This window comes from Diceros bicornis, chromosome 16, assembly GCF_020826845.1.
Source record: "Diceros bicornis minor isolate mBicDic1 chromosome 16, mDicBic1.mat.cur, whole genome shotgun sequence".
NCBI lineage: Eukaryota > Metazoa > Chordata > Mammalia > Perissodactyla > Rhinocerotidae > Diceros > Diceros bicornis.
In genome coordinates, this window is record NC_080755.1 from 29488572 (window position 1) to 29507493 (window position 18922).

At 42.5% G+C, this 18922-nt stretch overlaps 1 protein-coding gene across 3 annotated transcripts; it reads right to left on the reverse strand.

Moving 5' to 3' along the window:
• Positions 1 to 11052: 11052 nt before the first annotated feature.
• On the reverse strand, positions 11053 to 18480 carry ZNF396 (zinc finger protein 396). Of its 3 annotated transcripts, XM_058556993.1 has the most exons (5): positions 18408 to 18454; positions 17682 to 17832; positions 14870 to 15359; positions 14466 to 14589; positions 11053 to 11953 (listed from the first exon to the last, which is right to left on the reverse strand). In XM_058556993.1, exons 3-5 carry the CDS (start codon positions 15287 to 15289, stop codon positions 11424 to 11426), a joined length of 1074 nt encoding a protein of 357 aa, XP_058412976.1. In that variant the 5' UTR covers positions 15290 to 15359; positions 17682 to 17832; positions 18408 to 18454; the 3' UTR covers positions 11053 to 11423. The 3 variants fall into 3 exon arrangements, with proteins under 3 accessions (XP_058412976.1, XP_058412977.1, XP_058412975.1); XM_058556994.1 differs by lacking the exon at positions 17682 to 17832 and having other exon boundaries at positions 18408 to 18480; XM_058556992.1 differs by lacking the exon at positions 18408 to 18454 and having other exon boundaries at positions 17682 to 17890.
• Between the last annotated feature and the right edge of the window lie 442 nt (positions 18481 to 18922).

Below are 18922 nucleotides of genomic sequence, written 5' to 3' on the forward strand. Positions count from 1 at the left end.
GCATCCTTTAGCCCAATCAAGTCGACACATAAAATTAACCATCACAACTCCATCATTAGTATTAGAAACTTTTTTATAGATTCAGTGGAATTTTCTAATGTAGATAATCATGTTGTCTGCAAATAGGGAGAGTTTATTTCTTAATTTCCAATCAATATTACTTTATATCTTTTTTCTTGCATTCTTGTACTAGCTAGAATTTCCAGTACAACGTTGAGTAGGAGTGGAAAGAGTGGACGTCCTTTCTTTGTTCCCAATCTTGGGGGAAAAATATTCAGTCTTCCATAATTAAGTATGGTATTAGCTCTAGGGTTTTTTGTTTTGTTTTGTTTAAGACTTTATTTTTTTTTATTTTTAGTGAGGAAGATCAGCTCTGAGCTAACATCTGTTGCCAATCCTCCTCTTTTTGCTGAGGAAGATTGGCCCTGGGCTAACATCCGTGCCCATCTTCCTCTACTTTATATGTGGGACGCCTGCCACAGCATGGCTTGCTAAGCTGTGTGTAGGTCTGTGCCTGGGATCTGAACCTGCGAACCCTGGGCCACCAAAGCAGAGTGCACGAACTTAACCACTATGTCACCAGGCCGGCCCCAAGACTTTATTTTTTCAGAGCAGTTTTAGGTTTATAACAAAATTAAGAGAGAGGTACAGCTATTTCCCATATACCCCCTGCCCCTACACATGCATAGCCTCTCCCACTATCAACAACACTCACCAGAATGGCATATTTTTTACCAAGGATTAACCTACATTGACAGATCATAATCACCCAAAGTCCATAGTCTACCTTAGGTTTCACTCTTGGTGTTGTACATTCTATAGGTTTGGACAAATATATAATGACATATATCCATGATTATAATATAACACAGAGTATTTTCACTACCCTAAAAATCCTCTGTGCTCTGCCTATTCATCACTCCCTCTTCCCCCATTCCTGGAAACTACTGATCTTTTTATTGTCTCCCTAGTTTTCCCTTTTCCAGAATGTCATATAGTTGGAATCATACAGTATGTAGTGTTTTCAGATTGGCTTCTTTCACTCAGTAATGTGCATTTAAGTTTTCTCCATGTCTTTTCATGGCTTGATAGCTCATTTCTTTTTAGCACTGAGTAATATTCCATTGTCTGGATATACCACAGTTTATGTATCCATTCACCTACTGAAGGACATCTTAGTTGCTTCCTAGTTTTGGCAATTATGAATAAAGCTGCTAAAAACATCCATGTGCAGGTTTTTATGTTTTCAACTTCTTTGAATAAATACCAAGGAGCATGATTGCTGGATGGTACGGTAAGAGTATGTTTAGTTTTGTAAGAAACCTCCAAACTGTCTTCCAAAGTGTCTGTACCATTTTGCATTCCCACCAGCGATGAATGAGAGTTCCTGTTGCTCCTCGCCAGCATTTGGTGTTGTCAGTGTTCCAGATTTTGGCCATTCTATTAGGTGTGTAGTGAACTCTAGTTTTTCAATAGACACCTTTTATCTGTTTGAGGAAGTTCTCTTCTATTCTTATCATAAATGGATGTTGAACTTTTCAAATCCGTTTTCTGCATCAATTGACATGACCATGTGGTTTTTTCCTTTTGAAATTACTATTCTGTTGGATAACTTTGATTTTGAATACTGAGCCAATCTTATAGTCCTGCAGCCGGCCCCGTGGCTTAGCGATTAAGTGCGTGTGCTCCGCTACTGGCGGGCGGGAGTCGGATACCGGGCGCGCACAGACGCACCGCTTCTCCGGCCATGCTGAGGCGGCATCCCACACACAGCAACTAGAAGGATGTGAAACTATGACATACAACTATCTACTGGGGCTTTGGGGAGAAAAAGGGAAAAAAAAAAGGAGGAGGATTGGCAATAGATGTTAGCTCAGGGCCGGTCTTCCTCAGCAAAAAGAGGATTGGCATGGATGTTAGCTCAGGGCTGATCTTCCTGAGGGAAAAAAAAAAAAATCTTATAGTCCTGGGATAAACTCCACTTGGTGCAGGTGTTTTATTCTTTTTAGACATTGCTGGATTCAATTTGATAATATTCTGTTGAGGATTTTTGTGCCTATGCTCATTAATGATTTTGGATTGTAGTTTTCTTGTACTACTTTTTTTCCTCAATCTTTTATTCTCTGTGTTGTCTAAATTGGATAATTTCTATTGATCCATAGCTATTTCCTCTATCATCTGCATTCTCCCATTGAGCTCATCCAGCGAATATTTTATTTTGGTTGTTGTATTTTTCAGCTCTAAAATTTCCATTTGGTTCTTATTTATACTGTATCTCTTATTTCTTTCCTGAGGTTTTCTATCTTTCCATTCATTCACCTTTATTTCCTAAGCATGTTTATAATACCTGATTTAAAGTCTTTTTCTGGTAATTCTAACATCTGTATCATCTAGGCATTGGCATAATTTGATTTTCTTTTTTTTTAAAAAAATTGAGATATTCCTGGTTCCTCCTATGCCTAGTAATTTTGCATTGTATCCTGCACATTTTGAATATTATTTTATCAGATTCTGGGTATCACCTAAACCCTTAGGAGAAGGTTGATTTGTTTATTTGTTTTAGCTGGCAATTGCTCTAGTTAGGGTCAGGCCACAAGTTCTGATCTATATTGCATGAGCTGTGGTTCCAATGTCAGTTTGGTTTTCAAACATTTCCAGTGCAATTTGGATCTGTCCTTTGTGTATGCCACCCAGTGGCCAGTCTGGATCCTGGGCAGTAGTCTACTTTGTAGCTCAGTTCTCAATGCCGGTTGTCTGCTGTTTAAGAGTCAGATTCATGCATGCGCAATTTATTTATTTATTTATTTATTTATTTATTTATAATTTTATTTATTTATTTATTTTTTCCCCCAAAGCCCCAGTAGATAGTTGTATGTCATAGTTGCACATCCTTCTAGTTGCTGTATGTGGGACGCGGCCTCAGCATGGCCGGAGAAGTGGTGTGTCGGTGCGCGCCTGGGATCCGAACCCGGGCCGCCAGCAGCCGAGCGCACTCACTTAACCGCTAAGCCACCGGGCCGGCCCCTGCATGCACAATTTAGAGGTGAGCAGAGAAGTTCGTATACCACTGTTGGGGATCACACTTGATCTCCCTTCTCTTTGCAATAACCCAACACTTTCTGGCCCCCTGAGGACTCCCTTACTAGTCCTCCAGTTAGAAAGCTGGGGTTTTAGACTCCCTACTCTGCTGCTTCCTTCTCTCAACTACATCTGCATCTTGGGCCACACACTGAGAGGACACAGAGAGGATAAAAGCAATGGGTATTGGCACCGGACTCTTGGGACCAAAGCTCCTCTGATCAGAGTGAAGAGTTCCCCTCTCTCTGAGTTGAAGGAGCCTTCTCTGTGACCTCTGCCATTGCTGTGCTACTGCCGTAGTGTTGCCTGGAGGCAGGCGTTGGAGAGAAGGCAAATGAAGAAAAAAAGATATGGGATTTCCCCCATTCTCTCTGTCCCTAAGAAGCCTCTTTTCCCACTCCTTGGGCCAGAAACAGAACTCTTCTCTTGGAGTTCTTCCTGTTCACTCTGTGTGTGCACTTCTGGGTTTCAGGCTGCCTTTGAGTCTAAGCCAGGAGACACCAAGGGAAAAAAAAAAGGGGGGGGGGGTAAATTCAATGCTAGTAAGGTGGAACTCCAAATTCTGGTCTTCTTCCCCAATCTGCTTGCTACTATTTGCTTTGAGGAGTCCTCAGGGAGCTGCCCCATGCATTCTATCCAGGACTCTCTGGGAATCAATCTACGGAGAGAGACAGGATGGTGTGCTTACTCTATCTTCCCTGGAACCAGAGCCTCTGTTCTTGTTTTTATCATATTTTCCCTTCTACTTACTTTGGTTTTAAATTGCTCTTTTGTTTTTTCCCTACCTTCTAATGGTGGATAATTAGATCATTGATTTTAAACCTTTCTTCTCTTCTTATATAAGTTTTTAAAGTAATGGTACATCAGAACTTCAGTTCTGCTTCTCTGTTGTTTTCTTAGCTCCTCCCTCCACATGGGGCAGCTTCATCTTCCAGCTGCTGCAGCATTGCCTGCCATCATAAAGTCACAAAATCTGGAGATAGAAAGGCATCATCTCTTCTGCATGTCTTTTTTAGAAGAAAGCAAACTTTCCCCAGAAGCCATGCAGCAGGCTTCCCCTAATGTCTCACTGGCCCAGATTGGGTGATAGGCCCATTCCTAAATCAAAATTACTTGTAGGTGGAATAGGATTACCGTGATTGGCTTAGACCAGCCATTCAGGGTTGAATGAATATTGAGAAGTCAAACTATAAAGCCACCTAAGTGACAAGACTGCTGATAGCCAGTGAATAAAAAGCAAAGTTTAGTGGACTAATCCAGTTCTGATGTAGCCCCACTGACATGTCCAACTGGAGATGTTCTACCTGGAATCCTTACAATTCCTTCTGTAATAGACTGGAGACAGCAATGCTGCACAGGAAAAGATGGCAGAAGTCTGCCTGGCTGATCATTAGCTCCGGCACCTTATTTCACACCTTATATAAGTTGCCACTCAATGTCATCGTAGCCTTTGAATAAAAATAATCCTTCAGTTGAAGACAAGTCAGTTTATGTGAGCTAAATTCAAACTCAAGTAAGATTAAGAAACCCAGACAATAAGATACATCCATTAGGTAAAATTTCAGAAATTAATAAAGTAATTAATTTAGCATATAGCTTTATACAAGGAAATACTTTGAATCCAAGATGGAAATTACAACTAATTTTAATATTATTTACTAGCCATCCAGGATTTGTGGCTTTTATAGTCTATTTGATTCCTCTACTAGGGCTGCTGGGATAGTCTCATCATTGCCTGTCCTCAATGTTAGTAGCAAAGAGAACATTATTTGGGCTCACATTCTGTCCTTTCACCAAATACTCACCTGATTTTATCTTCCAGATCTTCTGCCCTTCAAAAACACTAATTCCATAGGGTTTCTTCTTCTTTTTTTTTTTGTTAGAATATAAACTTTATTAGGGCAAGGATTGTATAAAAGTAATTTCCATTAAGTAATTTCCATTTTGTTTTGTTTTGGTTTTTTGTGTGTGTGTGTGAGGAAGATCAGCCCTGAGCTAACATCCATGCCAATCCTCCTCTTTTTGCTGAGGAAGACTGGCCCTGAGCTAACATCTATTGCCAATCCTCCTCTTTTTTTTTTCCCTTTTTCTCCCCAAGCTCCAGTAGATAGTTGTACGTCGTAGTTGCACATCCTTCTAGTTGCTGTAGTGGGACGCTGCCTCAGCGTGGCAGGACAAGCGGTGCGTCAGTGTGTGCCCAGCATCCAAACCCGGGCAGCCAGTAGCGGAGCACATGCACTTAACCGCTAAGCCACGGGGCCGGCCCCCATTTTGTTTTTAATTGTGGTAAAATATACATAAAATTTACCATTTTAACCATTTTAAGGGTACAATTCAGTGGCAATAAGTACATTCATAATGTTGTGCAACCATCACAACTATTTCCAGAACTTTTTCATCACCCCAAACAGAAACTCTGTACCCATTAAACAAATCGTTTCTCTTTCTCCCCAACCCTAGTAACCACTATTCTACTTAGTCTCTATTCATTTGCATATTCTCCGTACTTCATATAAGAGGAATCATACAATATTTATCTTTTTGTGTCTGGTTTATTTCACTTAGCGTAATGTTTTCAAGGTTCATCCATGTTGTGGCATGTATGAGAATTTTATTACTTTTTAAGGCTGAATTGCATGTACAAACCACATTTTGTTTATCCATTGATCTACTGATGGACACTTGGGTTGCTTTCACCTTTGGCTATTGTGAATAATGCTGCTATGAATATGAATACAAGTATCTGTTTGAGTCCCTGCTTTCGATTCTTTTGGGCATATACCTAGGAGTGGAATTGCTAGATATGGTGATTCTATTTAGCTTTTTGAGGAATCACCAAACTGTTTTCCACAGTGGCTGCACCATTTTACATTCCCATCGGCAATGCACAAGAGTTCCAATTTCTCCACATCTTTGCCAACATTTGTTATTTTTTGTATTTTTAATCATAGCCATCCTAATGGGTGTGAGGTGCTATCTCATTGTGGTTTTGATTTGCATTTTCCTAATGATTAGTTATGTTGAACATCTTTTTATGTGCTTATTGACCATTTGTATATCTTCTTTGGAAAAATATCTATTCAAACCATTTGCCCATATTAAAAATCTAGTTGTTTGTTGTTGTTGTTTTTGAGTTGTAGGAGTTCTTTACACATTCTGGATACTAATCCCATATCAGATATATGATTTGCAAATATTTTATTCCACAAGAATTTGAGTGCCTATTATGGGCCATGCATTGCACCAAATGCTTGAGAAATATCAGTGAATGAGGCAGCTCATGCTCTCAAGAAGCATAAAAAAAATAGTGGGGTCAATGCAGAAGCAGATATAGTGTCCATTTAGTGGGGTAAAAAGTTATCACATTGCTTCTCAAACATGCAAAGGAAAATGGAGCTTATGTTTTACAACGGATGTTTTTGCTTTTTGAATCTCCACTTCACTGGGTGGGGGATAGGGATGGTGAAAGAATTGAATTAAATTATTCAGCTCATTTTATGTTCAACTCCCTATCATGGCTATTTCTCCCTCTGCCCTTTTCTGCCATCTGGATGTCTGGGAAGGGGAGTTTACATTCCCTATGGTGAGGTGGTGCTGAGGATTGGGTCTCAGACGGGCTTGCTGTCCTCCTGATCTTCTCTGGTCTCTATTCTGGGCGGCTGGCGACTGTGGTGCTTGCTCATCACATCTGCAGCAACAAGTGATCTGGTGTTTTGGCTAGACTGGAGGCCAGTACCCATTCCTTGGTAATTTGCCTCCACCTTGGTTCTAGCCACCTCTAAGGTGTCGCTGAGACTCTCAGCTGATCCTGGGCCTGCTGAGTCCTGCAGATCTTAGCTATAAGATCCACAAAGTTACTTTGTGCAATGACTCCAACTCTCCAGCTGGTATAATCAGCTATTTGCCAAGGTCCTCATCAGGCATGGAGAATTGCTATCTATCTTCTAAGCCACGTGTTAGCTGGTAGAGACCCTTTGCCCAACACTGCATTGCCATTTTTACAACAGTCCAGTGTTGGAGCACAGGAAGTGTGTTCCGCAATTGTTCTCCCAATGCACTCAAAGGCAAGTGGGCCCAGCCGTCTCCCTTTTCAAGTTCTCTGCCAACCCCCTCTAGAATTTCCACAGGGGTTGCAAGAAAAGGTGAAAGGACACGCTGTGTCTGACCCTCTCTTTGTCTCACCATTCCCAGGATCAGGAGGGCTTTTTAATTTTTCTCTTTTGCTACCTCATTCATCTTCCTCCTCTTCCTTCGGGCCATATTTGCAGTTCGATATTTTAAAAACATTTTGTGTGATAAAGGTAATGCCAGGGGTAAGAAGAGACTGCTATGGAATCAATAGAAGGGTGTAGTGGTGCTCCCCAACCTACTCTTGGGATGTTAGAGTAGGGCTCCTGGAAGAAGTGGTATCTAAGCTAAAACTTGAAGAATACAGAGTTGAAGTGCAGAAGCTGGATAAAAATTCAAAAGGAACACAGGTAAAAGGCCCAGAGGCAGGACTTCTGATAATTCAGAATGTCTTTGGCAGAGTATAAAGGAGGCAATGGCAAGAGATAAAGCTGAAGTGGTAAGCCGAGGTCAGACCATGACGGGCCTCAAAAACCTTGTTTAGGAGCTCTGAGTTTACATTAAAAGCAATGGGGAACAACAATAAGCAAACACATAGAGACAGAGATTGGATTGGTGGTTACCAGAGGGGAAGGGGGAGGGAGGCAGGGGAAAGGGATAATTCGGCACATGTGTGTGGTGATGGGTTGTAATTAGTGTTTGGGTGGTGAACATGATGTAATCTATGCAAAAATAGAAGTATAACGATGTACACCTGAAATTTATACAATGTTATAAACCAACGTTACTGCAATAAACAAAAAATTAAAAAAAAAAAAAAAAAAACAGTGGGAAGCCTATGTTTTGTCTCTATGGAAAGGATATTATCAAATTTATGTTTTAGGATGACCACTCTGGTTGAAAGAGATGGATGCATATGAAGGCAAAGTTAAGGGCCATTTTGCTCCCCTTCACTCAGGGACTAGCCACCATCTTGAATTTTTTAAAGACATGCTAGAAAAGTAGACAATTAGAGGGTGGGTCACATCAGCATATTTAAACGTTGAAGAGATAGATCCTGAAGGAAGGCAAATGATGAAGAAATAGAAGAGAGGGACAATAACTGATGGCAACCAAGGAACCAGAAAGGTGGGAAGAAATGGTGAGGGACCAGAGAGACCCCTCTTTCACTCTGAGGGAGTAAGAGAGAAAGATTTCTCCCTGAAAGAGGAAGAGGAAATGATGAGTGAAGTGTAGATAAGTTGGCAAATTTGGTGGCAGGAGGTTCTAAGAGTTCTTATCTGTTTTTCTATAATGCAAGAGGCAAAAGCAGGGGCGGGCCCAGTGGCGTAGGGTTAAGTTCGTGCATTCTGCTTCAACAGCCCGAGGTTTGCTAGTTCGGATCCTGGGCGTGGACCTACTCACCGCTCAACAAGCCATGCTGAGGCAGCGTCCCACGTAGAACTAGAAGGACCAACAACTAGGATATACAATGATGTACTGGGGCTTTGGGGAGAAGAAAAAACGAAAAAGGAAGATTGGCAACAGATGTCAGCTCAGGGCCAATCTCCCTCAAAAAGAAAAAAAAGCCGATAGCCCCAAAGGGTGACAGTCTATTAAAGAAAAAAAAAAGAGGGAAAATCATAGTCATCTGCCCATGAAGAAGGTGGCCAAGGAGTATGGCAAACACTGTTGGCTGACCCAATGTTATTCCCAATCCCCATCTACCCTGCTGCTTTCCCTCTGGAAGTTGAAAATGCTTGCTTTACCAGACACACTTGCAACAAGGAAACATACACTGAATTCTGCTAGGGTTTCTTGGGAAGCTTTACTTTTCCTAGTAAAGGAGACAGCCATGGCTGGAGCCCTTCTTTCTTCCTTCCTGACTTGACCCCAGATGTCAATCTTGGAGCTGGGACAGCTCTCTCACATATCTGAGAAAATAAACATGAGGGAAAGGCCAAAAGAAGGGCAGAGACGCCAGCGAGACCAGTCATTGTCCAGCTGCTGACTGAGAGCCAGCAGCAACTCACCCTCCAGATTTCCTGCTGCAAAGTCTTATTTGTTTAAGCCACCAAAGGTAGATTTTGCAACCAGAAGCATTCCTGATACAGGAAGGTTTAAGGACAGTGAGGAGCATGTCTCTGAAGAGAATGGGAGAGAGATGAAGAAGGAACACAGGATTATAGATAACATCAAAGGCCCAGATGAAGTGAAATTCATTTAAAAAAAAAACCAATTTCATTTTGGATTATTTACTATATGTGGAAATTAATCAATCTAATGGGGGTGCTAATATCATGCTAATTTTTATCAAGGTTAGCCCAAGTCATAGTAATTCTCCATTTAGATAAGCTAACACCTTCTACTCATTAGGAGACCTCTGTTAGTGCAAGATAACTCAAAGTGCATAGCAACACCCTTTCAAGATTCATCATGTACTTAGATGATATGATTCACATGACTTTCTGGTGGAGAAGTTCAGATTATTCACCATGAAAAGAATGCAATCTTGCAAAGTTTATGGCAGCAACAAGTAAAGACAAGACACTTCCCTCAGAATACTTGATTTAGATTCTGTCATTTTATTCACATAGTACCTAAGAAACTGTCTTTCCATAATTAAGCAGTAATTCAATATACACATATCTCTGGGGCATTTGCTGCTTTAACAGATGGCTTGTTCCTCTCTTTAGAGAATGAGCTCCAAATAAAAAGATTCCTACATTTTTAATAACTAGAAATATACAAAACCCAATATATGTGCATATTTACTAGAACTAGAAAATATAATCACTATCAGAAAATTCTATAATTAAAATTTGTATTTATTTCTCCCCCTACTCTTCTATTTATCAATATACTAACTAAGCAGAGCACAGTAATCCCACATTTGTTTCTGGAGTTACTCTAAGCACTAGATATGGCTGGGTTTTTTGATAAAGAAATGTTTACAGTTCACCCAATCAAAGTCCACTATAAGCCCCCTCTTCCCTTCTCCTTCCAAGGACTTTCACTTCTGATGTTTGCCTCCATGATGGGTAACTGTGGCACCATGGAAAACACACCAATACGTGTATTCTTGTAATACATACAGAGTTTCATCAAGAATCCCTGGAATAGGGAACATTACATTGTATACTGTCAGAATAATTTTGATAACATATAAGTCAGTCATTTTATATTTCAACAGGGAATCTGACTGAATTAAATATGGGTAAAACTTTGGTGGATTCCTTAAAGTGAACTTTAGTGATTTCCTCATTAGTACAGGAGAATCAAAATCCAAGGCCTCACTTTGTGACAGCTTGTCTAGAAACTGATCTTACTAATGCGTAAGACCCTGAAAAGGCTGTCTTGTGATGGCTGAAACATGTTCACAGCTGATTTATGCCAGAAAAGGGGCCAGGAAGAACACTGAAGGATAGTCTTCAGCTGTTAAGGGTTTGCTTTTCCAGGTAAGCTGTGGCACACTTCTCCATTACATGCCACACTTGGCAACATTCGTGTTACATCAGTCAGTCTTGTTTGGACAGTCTTTTCTTCATCTCCCTTTATTCTTTATATTGAGATGGTCATCAATCTTATATGAGCATCCATAGACAGCCCTGTTTATTATTAGAACATTCTTTATGTTTAGGCCATTCTCTGAAGACATGTGTAGTGTCACCTTAATGTTTTCACTGAGTTATTTTCAAATTATATTGTAAAGGAGATTATTTTTTTCCTACATAGGAAATTACTTAGTATCAATAATAATGTACAGGCTCTTGTGAGTTTCATAAGAGATTAAGTCCCTTTACTCACCTGCCTCCTAACAATGACCCTGGACATTTCAGCGTTGGTCTTGAGGAACATACTCTTTTGGGCATTCTCAATCCTATTCTTGTATTTTGAATCTGGTAACAGAAAAAAAAAAATGGGAAATTTTCTAAAAAGTGCTTTAATCTTTGGTCTCAGAACTCCAATGCTCAAGTAATGAAATGGAAGAGAATATCCATTTTTATACCGAGTAACTCACACATTCCTTCTCAACAGGGAAAATGTACTTGTCTAAAAAGGAATATACTATTTCATTATTTGTGTTAATAATGGAAATAGTAGAACATATCTGAGACTGTCTTTTCAAGAGCTGCCCTAGGGATGGAAATCTGAATTAAGCTTTAGAATCTCAACCATTTGAATTGACAATGTATTGATAAGCAGAAAAGCAAACAATGCTGACATAAGATAGTCGATAGTCTCCCCTGTGGCTTTTATGACCTTTGAAAGGAAATGAGCCCATTAAAACCACTGATTTATACTAAATGAGTGTTTGTGCCTTGTGTCCTCTCCCCTGTTGAAAAAGCTCTGAGTAAATGCTTTGATTCCCTCAGGATACTGATGGGACTTTTTCCTCTAGCGTGTCCCTTTTTATGTCTAAAAAGATTTGAGCTCTGACTAAAGGCTTTCCCACATTCATGACACTTGTAGGGTTTTTCCCCAGTGTGGGTTCTTCGATGCTGAATCAGGACTGCACTTCGGCTGAAAGCCTTTGCACACACATCACACACATAAGGTTTTTCTCCACTGTGGATTCTCTGATGTAGGATTAGGGCTGAGCTCTGACTAAATATTTTGCTACATTGATCACATTTATGTTGTTTTTTTCGAGACGGATTTCTCTGTCTTCTTTCAAACCTGCCACCTTGTTCACAGGTTCCTTTATATGTGAAACTCTGCGAAGTATGCATATGAAGGGTGTTAGAAACATCGGAATGCAGTTCTACGCCTGAAGAAGTCTTTTGCCTCGAAGTTGATTTGATGTTTGTAGTTCTGGTGTCTTTATCTGAAATAATACACAGAAAAGCAAATGTCACCAGTTCTCTGTTCAGAAAGAAAAAAAGGAAAATAGGATGATCCAAATGAAATATATACGAATTATTATTATTAGCTAGCATGTTTGTAAAACAGCATCACAATGTGGAGGACGGAGAGGGTAAGGCAGAAAACACTGAGAAGATCATAAGGCAAAAGAGAAAGGTTTATATTCTGAGGAGGCAGTCAACTAGAAAGATGAAAAGCTCTATGCAAAAGGTAGAATGGTAAGTAGGGGCAAAAAGATATGTGAGAGACTGAGGAAAGTGTGGAAGAAAAGAAAGGGCCTAAAAGATGAGGAACTATTGGAGAAACAGAGCAGCAACTGAAGGAGAGGAATCAAATGTGGCAGTGGGAGTAATAAACAGGGTTTAGTACAAGAGTATCAATCAACAAAAGTTCAATATGATAAATGAATCAATAATTAAGCAAAGAAAGGAGATGAAAGAAGCCAAGGAGTTAAAAAGGAATACGGAAAATAAGGTTAGACAATCAAGTCCGGGGAGAAAAGAGAAAGGGAGGGGAGGATTATAGACTAGAGTAAATGCCACCTCTGGAGATCAAGGGTAGCAGAGTACTCTTCTACAAAATACCTCTACTCTTATATGTATTTTATAGTACCAGTTGAACAACATCATTACTGGTTTAAATAGAAATCATTTTATAAATGGTAAGAATTCTGTCTCAAATTCATTTTTTATAGCTCAAACTCTAAAATGACCTCAATATCTAGTTACTACCATCAAAATCCTAGCAACAGGGGCTGGCCCGGTGGCGCAAGCGGTTAAGTGCGCGCGTTCCACTGCGGCGGCCCGGGGTTCGCTGGTTCGGATCCCGGGCGCACACGGACGCACTGCTTGGCAAGCCATGCTGTGGCGGCGTCCCATATAAAGTGGAGGAAGATGGGCACAGATGTTAGCCCAGGGCCGTCTTCCTCAGCAAAAAAAGAGGAGGATTGGCAGATGTTAGCACAGGGCTGATTTCCTCACAAAAAAAAAAAATCCTAGCAACAGTTAGCACCTGACAGCATGGAGACCAAGGTCATCTGCAGAAGCTTTGATAAGACATGACTTGGTACCACAGAAATCATGTAGCGGCCTTAAATGGTTCTGTTACCCTATAACATGATTCCCGTTTTCTATGCCTTGTATCCCAAGATTCTGGGCCTTCTGCTTTCTGTTTCAAATTTCTGTGCATCTTGATAAAAATGTAGGAAAGCCCCCTGTGAGGACATTCACAGGTAGAATGTGGTTCTTGCCAATACCAGGAGCCCAGGACCCGGCTTTCTGTAGTACCACCACACCAAGCCGCTGAGGCGGGGATGGCTTCCCTCTCTATCCTGATGAAGTGTGAAAAGACTCACTTTTCTCCTAGTAAAGCCAAGACAATTGCTAGACTGGAGGTGTTAAGTGCCCAGTGTACAAGCTTCTTGGAAACAGGTATTTGTCAAATAAGAGAAATCTTTTCTAAATATTTCTCTAAATTTTTTATTTTGTTTTTTCTGTAGTTTCTTATCAAAATTCCCTTGAAAAAACTCTAACGTTGCTTAGCTAATAAGCCACCCCTGGAATATAGAAGCAGTTGGGGGGGGGCGGGGAAGGAGATCCTCCCAACTGAGGTTTCCCTCTTCATCTCTGGCTCCCATTTTATCTAGGATGATCATCTAGGAGGCTTAAATGTCACTTCACCAGAGAGGCCTTCTCCACCACTCTATTTAATAAGACCCTGTCCCCACGTCACGTATCTCCCTTATTTTGCTTTGCTTTCTTTCCCATAGCACTTATTTTTTTAGTATATGCAATGGAAGAAAAGATTGCTATGTCAGCCATTTTGAGGCATTTCTGTAAAAAGTGACGCAAAGAGTAACAGAGGCAAGTTTAGATTGGGAGGGAGTAGAGAAATGTATTCAAAGCACCACAAGAAAACAAAGTCATCTTAGTAGCAATATGGCAATTTTGATACTAGATCCCACCAGTAACTGAGCAAGACGACACAGAGAAAATGATGAGGTAGGCCAGTGTGAGATCAAGGTTAGACTGTAACCTTGAGGTCCTTCAGAAGGGCCACAGGGGCTCCTGAAGGTAAAAGAGGTGGGAACAAGGCTGAGTTGGAGCCCTTGTGCGCTGAGACTGCTTGCTCCTGCCTCAGTCAGAGCAGCTGTGTTTTCATGTGTCTTATACATTGGAACTCCACATAAAATTTCATTTGAGAAAAGGGTCATACTGCTTAAAAAAGGTTTGAAAATCCTGATGGAGATGATGTTAAGAATTTTTAAAATCTGAAGATTTTATAAGAATCTATGAGAAAGAAACAAGAACAAAATACTGTGAATGTTCATTAGTGTGACACATAATGGTGCAAGTTCCCCCAGTGAAGAGGAGGCAAGAGGGGAGATTTGAGCCCATATGCAGAAAGCAGCCGAGGTGTGTGCGACAGGAGAGGCCAACTTTGCCCCCCACCATGAACCAAATCCTGCTCCTCACCCTTTTGTCTTAAGGAGTGAAGCTGCTTCTTCACAGGCTTGAGCTGGCTACTTGGTGACTCCTGAGTGATTTCCCAAGCTGCTAGCTTCTCTGCAGGCATGTCCTCATTTCGTCCAAAGACAACCTGAAAACAGTTAAGTATAACTGAGGCTGAAGAAGGGAATCAGGTTGGGACTTGAGGATAAAATAACAGAGGAGAAACTATGTAGAAAATACCCTGGGACACAGGAAAAGGGAGGAAAAAAGCAGAGCCACATTCTATTTCTGGCAGAGCCGGGAGTACATTCACCATGCTATCCATCCAGTGGTGCTGAGTAAGAGTACAGTTTGGGAGCTCTACCCACAATGATGTGCCAGGGCTCCTGACTCAGCCTGGTCACTCATCCCCACAGACACCCTCTTACCTGCTCAGCCGGCCCATCAAGCTCTTTCTCCAGCTCCTCCAGCATAGTCACTGCTTCCTCTCCATTCTCTGGTCGGTGATCTCGCAGCCAGGCCTGCAGCTCCTCTGGCAGGATGGCCAGGAACTGCTCCAGCACCAGCAGCTCCAGGATCTGCTCCTTGGTGTGCACCTCCGGCCTCAGCCACTGACGGCAAAGCTGCCGGAGCCGGCTCAGAGCCTCCCGGGGCCCAGGGGACTCCTGGTAGCCGAACTGCCTGAACCGCTGGCGGAAGGTGTCTGGGCTATAGCAGCTGCTCCAGTGGAGGCTGGAGTCCAGATCACAGGCCTGCTCTTCCTCTTCCATCTTCACTACCAGAATGCCGTCACGCTCCTCCGAAATTTGTGGAAGGAGTGTTGATGATGCTCTCAATTTTGCAGACATCTGGACTGGGAATAGCTCAGGACTGCTAGGCTTTAATCTTCAAGGAGGTGAAGCTCTCCCTAAGACACTCCTTAAATACGATTAAAGAAACAAGTGGAAACAAGACAAAGACAAATGCTTCTTAGAACAATACAACTAAGATTAGAAACATAAGACTGTACAGAAAGTACTGCCCTTAATCTAACATAAACCATTCTTTCAAAGAATACTTCCTTTTTTAAGAGAATCAAAGAGCTAAGACACATTAATTCATATGCGTGAGTAATTCCTAATTTATTCTGAAAACCATGCCCATGAGGCTGACTAAATATCACAATAAGAGATCAGCCAGGATTGCAAAGGAGCTCTGGAGAATAGAAACAACAGAAGCCAGAGAAAAGCTATGACTCTGGAGCAGGTTCAGAGAGCCAATTAATTTTATCTAGCCTGTTGCAAAGAACTCTAAGAAATAATCTCATGAGAGAAATACTTAAGTGTGGATTTTTTTAAACATTTACTAATTGTTAAAACAATATTATTTTGACATTAAAGGAACCATTCAAAAGAAAAAGTAATCGCATATTCCTCCATCTTAATATATTTCAATTTTTTCATAATCACTTATACTTTCCATCTGTAACATCTATATTATTTACTTAACTATATTTTTATTGTAGAATATTTAGGTTGTTTCTGATTTTTACTATTATAAACAATGCTGGGAGGCACATCTTCATGAATATACTATTTTTCTCTTTTCAAATTATTTCCTTCAAGCATGTCCCAAGGTCTTGCCTTATTGAGGTTTTCAAATGACAGTGGCAAATTCTGTCTTGCTATGTATTATCAAATAAATTACAGAAAAGATTATCAATTCACAATGCCACCAGCAACATAATGATGTATGAGGGCAACAATTTCTCCAAATATGATTAGATTGTTAATAGGAACGGGCTGGGAAGATACTTTTCTTAGTACCATTTTACTCAGTACTATTACTATTTACTGAGTATTATTAGTTAACTGATGACTAATTTAAAAATCTTATATGTGCCCCTATTTTTCCTCTTTATGTAGCCTGCTATATTTTTTCCCACTTCACCAAGCACTGTTCTAGGCACTGAAGATACGGGGGTGACCTGAACAACGCCTGTGGCTTCATGGAGCATATACTTGATAGATGAATGGCAAGCAATAGGACATATTGGAGTATATGAGGAAGCCATTTGATGTAAAACTAATTCGGCTTGAGTTTGTTTTTCCAAAAGGGTCTGATGTGGCCTTTGAACGTGCATTGTATATCTGCTTTAAGCATTTACCATGTCCCAAAGACAAGAATGCCCTTAAGGATGCAACTTCCCCCACATTGGCACTTCCTTAAAGATAAGCATTTCCCCTTAGGCTAGGATTTGATTGCTGCACTCATCCTGTGACCACACAACTTCAGACAACAAACCCGCTACTTGCTGTGCCTATCCAGAGAGCAGACCTGATACCTGCTGTGTCCATCAATCACTGTGCTGACAGGACAACCTCCAGGACAATCTCATGTCTATTGTAAAAGGGACATTGCAATCATATGTCATACATGCTCTTTGACAGTACATAACCACTCTGTACACCCCCCTTCTTTGGTGCTCTTCCTTCCTTGGGGAAGGAAGGCCCCAGACTTTATGGTCCTCAAATATTGGCTCATAATAAACTCACCCCAATTTTGATTTATAGACTGAGTATGGATTATTTGCATCCACATACTCTAGCGGGGAAAGACAACAATGTTACCAAATAAATGATACAACTTTATACAATGATGTGTTACCATGCAAATAACAGCTGACACATATAGAACTTACTATGTGCCAAGCACTGTTCTAAACATCTTAACAAATATAAACTCATTTAAACCCTCACAAAAGCTCTGTCAAGTTATTTTCATCCCCACAGTTGTAGATGATGAAATTGCCACGCAAAGGTCAGGTAACCGCACCATGGGCAAAGGGGCAGGGTGGAGTCTGAATCCAGGATGTCCACACTTATCCACCGGGCTTCGTGGTCAAGAGGCGGAGGCAGGGCCGGCCTATGGCTTAGCGGTTAAGTGCACACGCTCTGCTGCTGGCCGCCTGGGTTTGGATCCCGGGCATGCACCGATGCACCGCTTCTCCTGCCATGCTGAGGCCACGTCCCACATACAGCAACTAGAAGGATGTGCAGCTATGACATACAACTATCTACTGGGGCTTTGGGGGAAAAAATAAATAAAATTATAAAAAAAAAAAAGAGGCAAAGGCAGGAGTCCCTGAGCAGAGAAGGAGCAGCAGACCCAGATGATCCTGGGCGGGAACAGAGTCTGGGCTCGAAACCAGAGACGCGGGAAGGGTTGAGGTCAAGAGCCTGGAGCCCTCTGGGGCCTTACATTGTGTGCCGCCAAGCTAAAGCAGCCTCTTGAAGTCACAGGAGAGTGGCAGGCGGAACGCACTCTGCCTCCTCAAGACCAGGAGGCGAATCTGTGCTGTCTCCACAATTGCTCTCGGCCCTACACAAGAGACCAAACACCGCACGGCGGCCTGTAACGAAGAGACTTCGCTCAGACCCCCAGAGCCAGGGGCTTTCCGGAGACCACTGACTCGCACTTCGAAATCCCTCCTTTAGTGGGCCGAACGTCTAGCAGTCCCAGGACACCTCTCTCCCCTGCCCCCCCAGGGACAGCTCCCCGCACAGCCCCCCGCCCCTCCCGGGCGGGAACCAAACACCGCGAGACCGCGAGAGGCGCGCGGGCATGGCTGGGGGCGCGGAGAGAGCAGGTAAGCGCGCGCCCGGGGCTGGGGGGGGTGGGGACGGGAGTGGGTCCGGCTGGGGAGGGCAGACGCACCAGAGGTGCGCGGGGGAGGACAGGGAGAAATGAAACACGAACGCGCGGTGAGAGGCAGTGACGTGCAGGGACGAGGTGGGGGCCACGAGGAGGCGCCGGGGAGCGTGAGGCGGGGGCGGCGGGGAGGGGCGTGAAGAGGGGGCGCGCGGGCGCGCGGAGTGGGCTGTCGCGAGGCGGCGCCGAGAGCCGCGGCCACCCCTTCCCCACCCGTCGGGTGTCGGACGCTTCTCCCCTGCGGCCTAGAGACAGAGAAGAGCCCTCGAGTCTCACCTCCGAACCAGGAAGGACGAGCTCGCGTTATCCCGGAGAAGCCGGGGGGAGGCGTCAGGCTGGAAGCTGCTTCCGGTCCTCTCGGCGGGGTGGGGGCGGGGCCGGGGGGGAGCGGGAGCAGTTGCTGTGGAGACGAGGCGCCGCCGCCTCGGGTTTCCTGGGAGGCCGCTCCGGAGCTAGGAGAAGGAGAGAACCGGCATGAGTGGGAATCCAGCTGCTGGGCATCCCGGTTCGAATAAACAAGATTGTTATTTCTCAAAGTACTTTTACTTACCTTATTTCATTTATTCTTTCAATAACCCAGTAAGGTTATTCTCATTTTACAGAAAATAAATCCAAAGGTTCCGTGACTTGCTCAAAGATCATAGAGAGGGGAGATTCATGTGCTTTCTACTGCTAAGGACAACTTTTCCTCTAATACCATTCGCGCTACTGAAGTGGATTATGCTTCAGGCATTGCCATTTGAAGGAACAGGTATAAACGCCCCCTCCCCCCATGCTTTTATAAGAGAACC